General features: G+C 34.3%; 1 protein-coding gene across 1 annotated transcript in view; it reads right to left on the bottom strand.

Moving 5' to 3' along the window:
• The window catches only part of LOC103606627 (vacuolar protein sorting-associated protein 13A-like), a gene marked incomplete at both ends in the record, with an annotated part of 116,991 nt that overhangs the window by 20,223 nt on the left and 83,736 nt on the right, over positions 1 to 13,032 (bottom strand). The window contains 2 exons of the mRNA XM_008591191.1: positions 2,196 to 2,500; positions 4,137 to 4,304. Coding sequence (XP_008589413.1) covers positions 2,196 to 2,500; positions 4,137 to 4,304 — 473 coding nt within the window. The remainder of the gene's footprint in view (positions 1 to 2,195; positions 2,501 to 4,136; positions 4,305 to 13,032) is intronic.

The following is a 13,032-nucleotide window of genomic DNA, read 5'->3' as shown; positions in this document are numbered from 1 at the left end:
ATTTTCAAAAAACTAAGAAATACTTTTAAAAATTATGCACTCAAAATAACATGAAAAAATACTTATAGTACACTGTTAAGAAAAAAAGCAATTTACAACACAAAACAATGTAATTCTAATTTTACTCAAGTTAAATATATATGCAGATATAATTAACTGGAACAAATATACCAAATAATTAATAGTAATTATCTTTGGTAGTCATAAGAATTGCCAATCTTATATGTTTATTGTCAATAAAAAAAATTAATCTTTTTCTGGACATAAAAATAATAAATATTATGATTTGATGCTCTATACATATTTGTGAACTCTTTTAAAAGCAAATAATCTATTTTTAATGCAGACCTACACCTACTTTACCTCTCTCATTTCTTGAAATCAATCAAGATGTATTAAATACAGATACATAAATATTCAATGTTTTGTAAATTCAGACTTTTCACAAAGTTCAAACTCCAGGTTAATGAACCACCCTGAAGCTTAAAATGATTATATCTATAGCCTATTATTAAGACAGAAGTCTCTCACCTCGGTATTTCCCTGTAATTTCTGAAATCCCTGGGACTTGGTTGAACAAATCATTCTGCATTTTCCAATGCCTTCACTAAATTTATCATTCATTTCTCATCTTAATTGAAACCTGGCTTTCTCTGAAATTCTATAAAATATAGGCCAAGTTTTGTCCAAAACCCTATCTCAGGTTAAGTAACAGAAATAATTTTCCTTAATTTGTAATGATGTTTCCCAACTTTATTATTCCTTAAGAATAATAACATCCAGGTTCACCATCTTCCACTTGTGCTATAATCCATCAACAACTAATTGGTGCTTATTTTTGAAGACTAAGGTTGTTGAATCTCCAGTCTAAAACCCCTCTCTACATTCTTTTAATCTATCAGTATTCACTTGTCTTTAATTTCTTTCCTATCCATTATCCATCAACATGACTTGCAGTAGTTAAAATCCTGTCCCTCTGCCTTCAGTCACACCTCCCTGTCAAAAATTCAGTCTTGCCTGAATCCAGATGACTGTTAGAGTCCCAGTACAAAATACCAAGTACAGCATTAAAAAAAAATCATATACAGTTTGGCCAGTTTCTCAGTTGGTTAGAGCACAGCTTTATAACACCAAGGTCAAGGCTTCGGATCCCTGTACCAGCCAGCCACCAAAACAAACAAATAACATATACTATTAATTTATGGATAACAACATCAACAGGACCCTCAACACTGCCTCAATATGTTCTCCTAGTTTCCCTTTCTCTCTCTACCTGCTCCATCTTAGTCTCTTCTGAGGGTTCCTCTTCTGCCAGTTCCTTAAAGATTGATGTTCCTCAGCATTCTTTCCCACATGTCTCAATCCACAAGCTCTCTGTGTGATCTTACTCATTCCAATAGCTTCCAATAACTAGCTAAATATTACTAAGAACTCCCAAATCTAGAAATCTAAAAGAGGTCACTCTCCTAATATCCAGATATATATAACCAACTACCTTCTACATTTCTCCATATAGAAGTCATGCAACTGCTTCAAAGTTACTTTGCCCATTAGAGAAATTAAGATCTCCACTCTATTGGTTTTTCCGCATTGCTCTGTCTTACCTCAATGAACTGCATTATCACCAAATACTGAGTTTTCCAACCTGCAATCTAGAGTGAATTTTTAATTTCTCCTCTGCTTTAACTCCCATATCCATGCGATAATCAATTACTATTAATTCTACTTTTAAAAATTCTCAAAACTGGTTAGCTCTCTACTATCTCACTTCCCTACCTTAGACTAAGTCACTTATAATTCTTATGTGAATTACTGCCAACAGTTACCAAACTGTTCTTTCAGTCTCCAGTTTTGTCTCCTTTTGACCTACTTTCTACAACCATAAGGAGCAATTTTCAAATACTTTCTAGGTTTTTAAAAACTAGAAGGTTATAATTGATCTTGCCAAAAAAAAAAAAACTTGGGTGAGACAGAGTAACGGAACAGAGTTATAATAAAATAAAATATTGCTGTAAACAGAAAACTCAAGATACCAAATCCTTTAATGTAAAAATTAGGACTTGGGTGAGACAGAGTAACGGAACAGAGTTATAATAAAATATTGCTGTAAACAGAAAACTCAAGATACCAAATCCTTTAATGTAAAAATTAGGAAAAGACTGCATTCTACCCAAATATACTTGTGGAAAGCTTACCTGTATAATCGCATTTCACTCAGCTTTACTGTTATCAAATCAATAACAGGTGGGGGGCTGCTCTGGCACTCTGTTATCATATGGAATGTATTTGTCATTGTAATTAGTCCAAAATCAGCAACAAAAACATTTTCGGAAACTGGAGACTGTGGGATGACCACAACTGGGGCTTTGATGTTAACATCCAGTGCCATTCTGGAACTCCTTTGTGCCAATTCTTTCACACTAGTAGCAGCCATTCCTGCTGCCTGAACTGTTGCCTCAGCCAAGGCTTGTTTAGCTGCTTGAAAATTATCTATAAAAGCCTTTAAAGAATTATATTCTTAAGGTTACCATTAATGAATAAGACATTAAATATATATTGATGTCTATAATTTTACCTCCATAAGAAAAACTTTTATTTGGTACAATCAAGCCTTATTTATTCCAAGTCTGATCGTCTAAATTAAATCTTAATTTTCTGCTGCAAAAATTGAGAAACACAAAATTACAGATAAAATAAAAACGTAGTCCCTGGAACAAAGCAGAGTGGGAATACTGAAATGTTTCACTGATATCTATTTGTGTTTTCTCACTTTCCCTACTGGCTAAAGGATATTTCCCTATACAATCTCAATGGAAAAAGAGCTTATTTATGTCTATAGAACAAAAAAATTTTTAAAAAATCAATAAAAAGTTTCTTGAAGAACTCTCAAATAAGTTTTCAAATTTCCGAATTCCAGAAAAAAATACCTCAATGACATAAAATATAATTACCTGGACCTTATTATATTCGTGTATTGAAATATAACTCTGTACCCCACAAATATGTATAATCAATATGTTTCAATTAAAAGAAAAATTACCTGGACTTATACTTAATTTTAATGTTCAGAGAAAAAACATTTGATTTTCAGTATTTCTAAGTAAAAGGCTATAACACAAGGGCTCAGTAATATAATATTTTGGGGTTATAAAAAAACTTAGACAAGGAATACTTGTTCATCTTTACTTTTCGTTGTACAAAAAGATTTTATGGCTATAGAAAAACTGCATGGTAACCTCAATCTAAAAGATCACAAAAACAGCAATATTATTTAGAATGAACTTGAAATTCTGAAATAACAAAAGGCTCCATCCACATCCCCAAATATATCGAAGTAATTACACGAATACCCTCCTTGCTTCTAAGAATTGCCATATTTGGCCTATTTATTCTATTATTTTATTAGACTTTTTAATCTAGTTTATACACCAAAACTCATAGAGACAGCATTTTAAAAGAATGGATAGTGATGTCATAGAGATAAGTATGACACTCAAAGGAAAAAAATATCAGCTGACAGCAAGGAAAAACACAAGAAAAAAAACTATGAAAAGCAGAAATAAGAACTCAAACACCTAGGGCAGAGTCATATAGGGATTAAATCTAACTCCTTAAATTCCACAACAGTCACAGAATTATAATGCAATCGAAAATATATTTTTCTTAATGATGACCTGAGACCAAAACAAACTTCAACTGTATACTCAGTATTTTTTAATTAGAGTTGTGAGTCAGGTAAAATGAAGGCTTAAGCCAATGATGCATAAAATAAAAATTTCAATTCATATATAACATACATTATATGATATAGAATTCACATATATTTAATGTGTTAATTATAAAATATAGAATTCCATTAACTAGAATATTCCCATGTGAAAATGGTGTTAAATAAAGTACTACACTTTTCAATCATTATTATACAAAATCAGAAAAAAAAATCAAAGAATTCCTGTTATTCTTCATCTATTTTTGACACACGGCAAACAATTTACAACTAGTACAAAAAAAAAATAATTCATTCAATACTTACCAATATAGAATTCAAAGAATTCCTGTTATTCTTCATCTATTTTTGACACACAGCAAACAATTTACAACTAGTACAAAAAAAAAATAATTCATTCAATACTTACCAATATAGAATATAGAAATTTTTTGACAAAAACTACTTCAATGCAACCAACAGTTAAATTAATTTGAATGTCAACCACATTCATATCTGTGTATGCAGAACCAGCAGTTGCATCCATGTAAGAAACCATTTTGAAGCTGAAAACTTCTTTCCCAGTGATATAAACTGCCTTAATGAGAAAAAATTTAATTATCACAATCAATTTTGAAATGATGTGCCTTCAGTACAAAAATAAAACAAAGCAAAAAATATCAAAACATACACACATATTTGGAAAATCTTTCAGGTATTCAAGCCAAGTACAAATGAGGCAACAATGTTAATCACTTTCTTAGAACTCACACAGCAAAGATTTTCAAATTGGTAGTAGCAGGTCCCTTTTGTGGGTCATGAAATCAATTTAGTAGGTCTGGCCCTGCTTTTTTTTTTTAATTGAGGCAAACAGAAAAGAAAATAGAAAATGCATTTTCATTTAGCATATATACTTTTGTACTGAGAGTCATCATATAAATGTTATTTCTTGTTTCACTGCCAAAAGTTTGAAAACCACCATACATCTACAACTTACTGAAATCTACTTCTCTTGATTTGAGGTATGTGAATAGGTGTTTCCAGATTCTTCCTAGGAGTCTCCTTCTCTCTCTTATAATTCTGTTCCTTATTAGTTTGTGAAGAATCATCTCATTGCCAACTAGGAATTGCCTACAGTGGTTTAAAAATCTCAAGCTCTGCAATACCAGTTAAAAATGGTGGAGCCAACAGATGTAAAATGTTAAAAATAAATTGGAAGATGTACAGAGCACTAACTAACTTAGTATGTACTTTCTCAACTTTCCTCAATGCTATAAGCAAGGGCAGAGAGCTGGAGAGCCATTAACAAGCAAATTAATTCTAACCACAGAACAAAGAATACTCAGTAACCAAACGTATGAGGGACCTCTAAAGGTTGAGGAACAAGATGGGGCTGAAAAAAAGTCTATGAGAGCCATTAACAAGCAAATTAATTCTAACCACAGAACAAAGAATACTCAGGAACCAAACGTATGAGGGACCTCTAAAGGTTGAGGAACAAGATGGGGCTGAAAAAAAGTCTATAATTCTGCTTCTGCCTAGGATGTACAAAGCTGGAGAGAGAGCAATCCTAAACCCTAACAACAAGAACAAAACAGATAAACTAGAAAATCATAACTTTTCTTAAAAGCTAGAGAAATCTGAGGTAACAGGACAACAAAGCACCCTAAAACCAAAAGAAAAACAGGTACCACCTTCAAGGAGAGACAGAAAATAAGCACCAGCTCACTTGTGGTAGAGAGCAGAAAAAAGAAATGCTAGGTACCATGAAAGATAGATAAGAATAACTCAGCTAAAATGATAAAGGTTGACTTGTGGACTAATGTGAGATACAGAATCCCTAGAAGGCACAGACACAAGAGAGTTCACACTCAGCTGAAAGCACTTCATGGGCCTCTGCTGGAAGCTCATAAGAAAGACAGGCAAAGTGGAAAACCAGTGAAAGATTACCTTCGTATAACTCTGGAAAAGGGGAGAAGCCTCCACCGTAGAAAAGGCCCAAAGCACCACTACGATTATCCTCTCTCAAAATAAAAGCCTTAAGACACTAGGGTAAGGGCAATAAACCTTGTCGCTCACAGGGAACAAGTGAAGGTACACTATCCTAGAAACAGGTTAGGATAAAAGCAAACTATCTCTACAGCTGGGGGAAGAACAGGAAACTCTCCTGGAATCAGACTATAAAGGTCTCCTTCTGCTGGGGCAGGGAATGATATTCAGTCCCACATAGGAGACACCAAAGATAACAGTCAGACACTATGGGGAGGATCACAAAAAACGCCCCATTTCTGAGACCTTAAGAAACAGGCCTAGGTAGGACTGAAAACAGACCAGGACAACTGACAAGCCTACCCTAAACTTCTTCCCTTCCCCTCCTCCCAAATACTCATCATGAAGCTCACAAGCACTGAGAAACAAGCAGCAGTAGTTTCCAACATCAAGGTAAGAGCCAAGAATGTGGAAAGAGAACTTTCTGAGGTGCAAGAGTAGAGGGAAGGTCAATGGCTGAGCATGAAGCAGAATCCCAGCAACACAGCCCCACCCTAAGCACAATATAAAACTCGAAGAATATGAAACAATAATGTAGTAAAGGGAATCATATTAAACAAGAAAATTCAAACCCAGCTCAGCTCTGCACTAGACTGACTAAACCCCCCAAGCTAATAATAGCCTAGCAGAAAATTCCAGACATAAATACTACTTACCTAAGTCTCTATTATCCTATATATGATGTCTGACATTCCATCAATAATTACAAGATGCTCAATAAAAGCAAGAAAAAAATAACATATAAATGACAAAGCCATCAACAGAACCAGGCTTGCCTATAAAACAGATTTTGGAACTATCAGCCAGGGAACTGTAAATTACAATGACTAATATGGTAAAGGCTTCTAGTGGAAAGGTTGAAGACATGCATGAACACATGATTAATATCAGCAGAAAAATTAAAAAAAGAATAAAGAGTCAAAGGGAAATATATTAAGGATAAAAAATCACAGTAACAGAGATGAAGAATACCTTCAGTGGGTTCAACAGTAGATTCAATAGAACCAAGGACAAAAGTCAGTGAACTTGAAAATAGGTAAATACAAATTACTGAAATACACTGAGAAAAGAATGGGAAAACAAAGTGAACAGAGTATCCAAAGGTTGAAGAATATCTAAACAGGAATCTAATAGTAATTTTTGTGGAATCCAAGAGAAAGAGGAACAGGGGAGAGGCTGAGGAAGAGGAAAGGGGGGAGGGAAAGAGGGTGATAAAGAAGAAAGGGAAGACGGGAAGGAGAGAGAGAAGACGACAGTAGCAGAAAAACTCTCTGAAGAGATAAAGAAAAATAATGAAAGACAGATCCACCCAAGTACCTCAGAAAAACCCCAAACAGGACAAATATGAAAACACAATTACACACACCTAAACACACCATATACAAATCCTGAAGGCAGTCAGAAAAAGATGACAAATTATGCACTGAGGAACAAGGACAAGATATGTAGCAGTCTTCCCATCAAAATTATGTATAACAAAGAACAATGCAGTTATGTCTTAAACAGTTTGAAATAGTGAAACAAATTGTCAATCCAGAATTTTATACCCAGCAAAAATATAACTCCAAAAATTAGGATAAAATAAAGGTTTTCCCCCCCCAGCTCCCTTCTCACCTCTGCCCAAAAAGCTAAGAGAATTCATTACCAACAGACCTGCATTATAAGAAATAAGAAAGTTCTAAAGATAGAAATAAAAAAGACAGAAATTAGAAACTACATGAAGAAATAAGTTCCAGAAATGGTTACAATGAAGGTAAATATAAAATAAAAATCTTTTCAAAAAAATTAATTGCTCTAAGGAAAACCATCTAAACCAAAATCAGCAGGTATATATTGTAGCTTTTCAACATGTGTAAAAGTAAACCATTTGACAATAACAAGAAAGATGAGAAATAGAAATTGGAAGTATAACAAAGTAAGACTCTTACACTACACATAAAGCAGTAAAATATTATTGAAAGGTAGACTGTGATCAAAATTATTTATTGCAAACCCTAGGGAAACTATAAAATGAATGACAATTCAAAATCAAGTAAAAAAAAATCAGGGAGGTGCAAAGAATAGAATAAACAAAACAACTAGAGAATAAAAAACAGAGAGAGAACAGATTATAATCCAACCATATCAATAATTAGTTTTTTTAAATGACCTAAACACAAATTAAAAGTCAGAGATTGTCAGATAGATAAAAAAGCAAAATCTAAATATATGCTACCCACAAGAAACCCACTTTAAAGTGGAAGACACTGATTAAAGGATACAAAAAGATATACCATGCAAACACTAATCAAAGAAACCTGGAGTGGCTATATTACTACCAAAGTAGACTTGAGAACAAGGAAAATTACCAAAGATAAAAGAGGCATAATCACAAAAGAGTCAATTCACCAAGAAGGCATAAAAGTCCTATATGTGTATGCACCTAACGAGATCTCCAGAACATATGAAGCAAACATTGAGAGAAATGAAAGGAGAAATAGACAAATCCTCAGTTATAATCAGAGACTTCAACAATCCTTCCTTAGTATTCAATAGAACCAGTAAACAGAATATCAGTAGCATGAACAATTCTATCAACCAAAGTACTTACCCTAATTGACATTTATGGAACATTCAACCCAGCAACATTTGAATACACCATTAACTTCAAGTATACTTAGAACATTTACCAAAACTGACCACACATGTTCTAGGCCATAAAACAAACATCAAGTTTAAAATAACTGAAAAGGTTTTGTCTCTGACCACAATGGACTTAAACTAGAAAGTTATAACAAAAAGAAATCTGAGAAACCTCAAAATATTTGGAAGATAAACAACCTACTTCTAAATAAACTATAGGTAAAAGAGGAAGTCGCAAGAGAAATTAGAAAATATTTTGAAATGAATGAAAATAAAAACACATCAAAATTTGCAGGATGCAGCTAAAGCAGTGCTTAAAGGAATATTTATAGCAATAAATGCTTATAATAGAAAAGAAAGCTCTAAAATTAATAATCTAAGCTTCCATCTTAAGAAGAGCATATTAAATCCAAAATAAGCAAAAGGAAGGAAACAAAAATGGTAAGAGCAAAACTAAAATAAAATAAAATTGAAAACAGAGAACACTCAATTGAACCAAAAGCTGGTCCTATCAAAAGATCAATAAAATCAATAAATTGCTAGCCCGACTGATCAAGAAAAAAAGAGAAAAGACAAAAATTACAATCTCATATGTAAAGAACCAGACTCAGAAGGCCACATACTGTATGATTACATCTATATAATACTCTGGAAATGGAAAAAGTATATGGACAAAATGCAGAGCAGTGATTTTCAGGTGCTGGGATGGGGAGAAGAGCTACCTACAAAGGGCAGGAGTGAATTTTTAGGAGTGACAGGCCTATATCCTGAACATATTGGAAGTTATACAACTGCATATGTTTGTCAAAAGTAACAGAACTAAAAAAGTTAAATTTTACTGTAGGTAAATTATATCTCAAGAAACCTGACTTTAAAAAGTAAAAAACAAAAGAAAAACGAATAAAACAGAACAAAAACTAATAAAGAATTCTATACAGGGGTTACTGAGGCCCCTATAACCTCCCACATATTCCAAGCACCTTCCTGCTACAAGGTCTTTGTAGTTGCTATTTCCTCTACCTGCAATATTTTTTCCACAGGGCTCAAATCTACAATCCATTTAGATTTTTGTCAAATATTTCTTCTACAAAGAGTCATTTGATAATCCTAAACTACGACTCAAATCATTATCTTTTACATTATCCTACATTATTCATTTTCAAAGCATTTATTCTTTAATACTATTTTATATTGCTGATTATTTATTATTTACCCCATGAGGAGAGGGCCTTCCTATCTTTTGTTGGGCTGTAATATCCCAAATACTATTAAATTAATTAAGAAAAAACAGAATATTCTCTGTAAGTAATATGAATGGCTATATGACTGTCCCTGCCTGAGCCTAACAGAAAAAATTTGCTTAAGAGATTGCTTTAGAGCAGAGAGGCTGTGGCCTAGGAGACACCAGGTGCAGATAAAGTGTAAATAAAATACCATACTGAAAAGTGGGTATTTTAAGTAAAAATTTGTACACTGAATGGTGAGGCCTCCATCCTTCAACCATTGGCTCCTAGAATCTAGTGTCATGTTTATACTTATAAGACTTTCCTGGGCCGGCCTGGTGGCGCACTGGAGAGTGCGCCACTTGGGAGCGCGGTGGCGCTCCCGCCGAGGGTTCGGATCCCATGTGGAGACCGGTTCCCGCTCACTGGCTGAGTGCGGAGCGGGCGCAACACCGAGGGTTGCGATCCCGTTGCCGGTCCCCGGTACGGGCGCCACACTGAGGGTTGCAATCCTGTTACCGGTCAGTAAAAAAAAAGGCAAAAAGGAAAAAAAAGAAAAAAAAGACTTTCCTGAAAGAAAAGTGACTAGCTTAAGAGGAAAAAAGCTTCAGATACTCTCTATTTGTGAGGACATAAAATTGCTGGATCAATGCCTAATCATCTATCATGATGTCTACCAAAGTCTCACTCACACAAAGCTTCCAATCAGCTCTGAATATCTAGGCAAAAAGACAAAATCCTTTAGAGGGGAGAGGAAGTCAAATTGTCATCAGCAACACTAGGCCATAAGACATGAAGTAACATGTTTAAGATCACCTAGGAAAGAAAATTCAAGCCAAGAATCTAAAATCCAGTCAAACTGCCTGCAAATATTATTCCTATGACCCCTGCCTGAGAAATCTACTGGAAAATGAAATTTTGAGAAGTCAAAATGATTGGTAATATCAGCATAAAGACAGGTGAAATCTCATTTGGTTAGAGTGTGATGCTGGTAACAACAAGATCAAGGGTTTAGCTCCCCTTACAGACCAGCAGTCAAAAAAAAAAGACCAGTAAAATTTTCCATTTAACAAATGAAGAAGAAATGTTCTAATTGGTATATTATTATCTTACAACCCCTACTGAAATACAAGTGTCATAAATTTGTTTAATATAGTTGCTGCCTTAGCATCCATTTTTAGGCCTCACATAACTTGTCTGAAACCCAGTCACACCCCACCACCTTTGGCCTAGTTAAAACTTCCCCTCACTATGTGGTTGTCTGCAAAATAGCCCTTGTTCCACATACCAACAAACCCCACAGCTGCTGACCACTATAAATCTATTGGTCAGCATCAGAGAGATGTAAGTTCCCTCTTCACACATGTTTTCTTAAACTAGCCAATCCACAACCCCCTTGGGAAAGCCAAAAGGATAATGCCCATGGGTTTTTAATAAAGCCATAGGCCCAAAGGTCCTCTCTCTTCCTCTTTCTTCCTATCTCTCTCCCCTCAAACCCTCAATGGTTAAGTTCCCTACTGCCTCTAGACTTCCCATCGGCCTCCCCTCATGGGCACCCCTCTTCTCTCATGGATCTGCAGTAATAAAATGCTTCTGTCATTTCACATGTTTTGTTGTGCTGCTTCCTTTGTGTGTCACTTGACCAACACACTGGCACCTAGACCATGGCTACCCTGGGTTATGGCGACTCTCCAGGCAAAGACCACAACAAATGGCTTCTAATATCAAAAAAAGAAAGACAGGTACAAACTATGNAGGCAAAGACCACAACAAATGGCTTCTAATATCAAAAAAAGAAAGACAGGTACAAACTATGTGCCTCCTCTGAACGACCAAAAATAAAGTATCTTGCCCTCCAAAAAAGTTCTGAATCTCATCACGCCTTGAGCTTTAACTATTAATTTACAAAAAATACAGAGGAAAGAGGAACATGTTAAATATCATAAAAACACAATCTGCAAAATCCAGGCTGTGGAAAATTCTACAGAATAAATAAGATAGCAACGAATGATTCCAGTAAGAAAAGGGTGGGGGGGATTACTAATTCATTAATTAATTGAAAGAAATTTACAAATTAAAATAGACTTAGGAGGCATATCAATCGAATACACTGCATGCATCTCCTTTGGATCCGAATCCAAACAAACTAAAGGAAAAGAATTATGAGACAGTCAAAAAACACAAGCACTTACTGGATGTTTGAAGGCATTAAGAAATGACTGCTTAGTTTTTAAAGACAAAATATCAATGAAATTTTTGTTTTAGTAAACCTTGAATGAAGATTCTAACATTTATATGGAAGCACAATGGCCCAAGAACAATTAAGACATTACTGAAGAAAAGAAACAAGGTGGAAGACTAATTACAAGCTTAAGAATTAAGCTTAATAATTAGGTCAGTATGGAATTGAGAGGCAGTATAAAATGGTTAAGAATACAGTATAAGCTAAAGAGCCAGAATGTCTGGTTCTTACATTCAGGCTATCAGATGAAGCTCTACTTATTTATTGTGTGACTTTAAGAAGTTAATCTTTATGTGCTTCAGTTACTTTACCCATCCAATTGAGAAATGAAGTTCCAATCTCAATGGGATTGTGATGACTAAATAAGTTAAAATAATAGCTATTTCAATAAATGATGCTAGAAAATTAAGTACTCTGTGGAAAAAAATTAAATTGAACCCCGGCTTCAACTATATAAAAAAAATCTTTACTGGTGAATTCCATCAAACATTTAAGGAAGAAATAACACAAATTCTACACAATTTTTTCAGAAAATAGGAGGAGAAAACATTTCCCAACTCAGTTTCTAAAGCTAGTATTCTTAGCCTGATAACAAAGTCAAAAAACTAGAGAATAATTAGAAATACTTATGCACTTAATACCAAGAATTAACAAGCATTAAAAACTGGTATTTCTTAAACCTTCACTTCCAAAACACTTTTCTATAAATAAGATATGAGAAAATAACTCAGTTTCTGAGACCATCACGTCAGCTAGAATCCTTTTCACCTTATGGTACACATTAATAACAACAGTATTTTTATACCATGGTACTACAGTAAATGGAGGTTGCTACTTAGGACACAGTCAAATCACCTGAAGGCCCCAAACATTAAAGCTGTGGGGCTCAATATATCAGTATACCTAAAACCCATTCAGGGCACAACAGTGTATCATAGCACGACAATTATTAAGCTCTGATATAGGGCAAAAAGTTTATGTCTCTATGGTTCTTTGACATGGGGAGAGTTACTGAACAAGGTGGTTTGTTTAAAAATCATGTACATCAGACTCAAAGTCAAGAAACTGGGGAAGGGAAATAGGAGTGGGGCAAGAAGACAAGTGAAAAAAGATTTTTTATTTTGTAGCTTTTTGAAAATTAAATTTTTACCTTGTAAATACAATAAAAATAAAATTACAGAGAAAAAAAA

The sequence above is a fragment of the Galeopterus variegatus genome, unplaced genomic scaffold (genome assembly GCF_000696425.1).
Source record: "Galeopterus variegatus unplaced genomic scaffold, G_variegatus-3.0.2 Scaffold6748, whole genome shotgun sequence".
Taxonomy (NCBI): domain Eukaryota; kingdom Metazoa; phylum Chordata; class Mammalia; order Dermoptera; family Cynocephalidae; genus Galeopterus; species Galeopterus variegatus.
The sequence above is the reverse complement of the archived record's forward strand: the minus strand, read 5'-3'. Positions and strand labels throughout refer to the sequence as shown.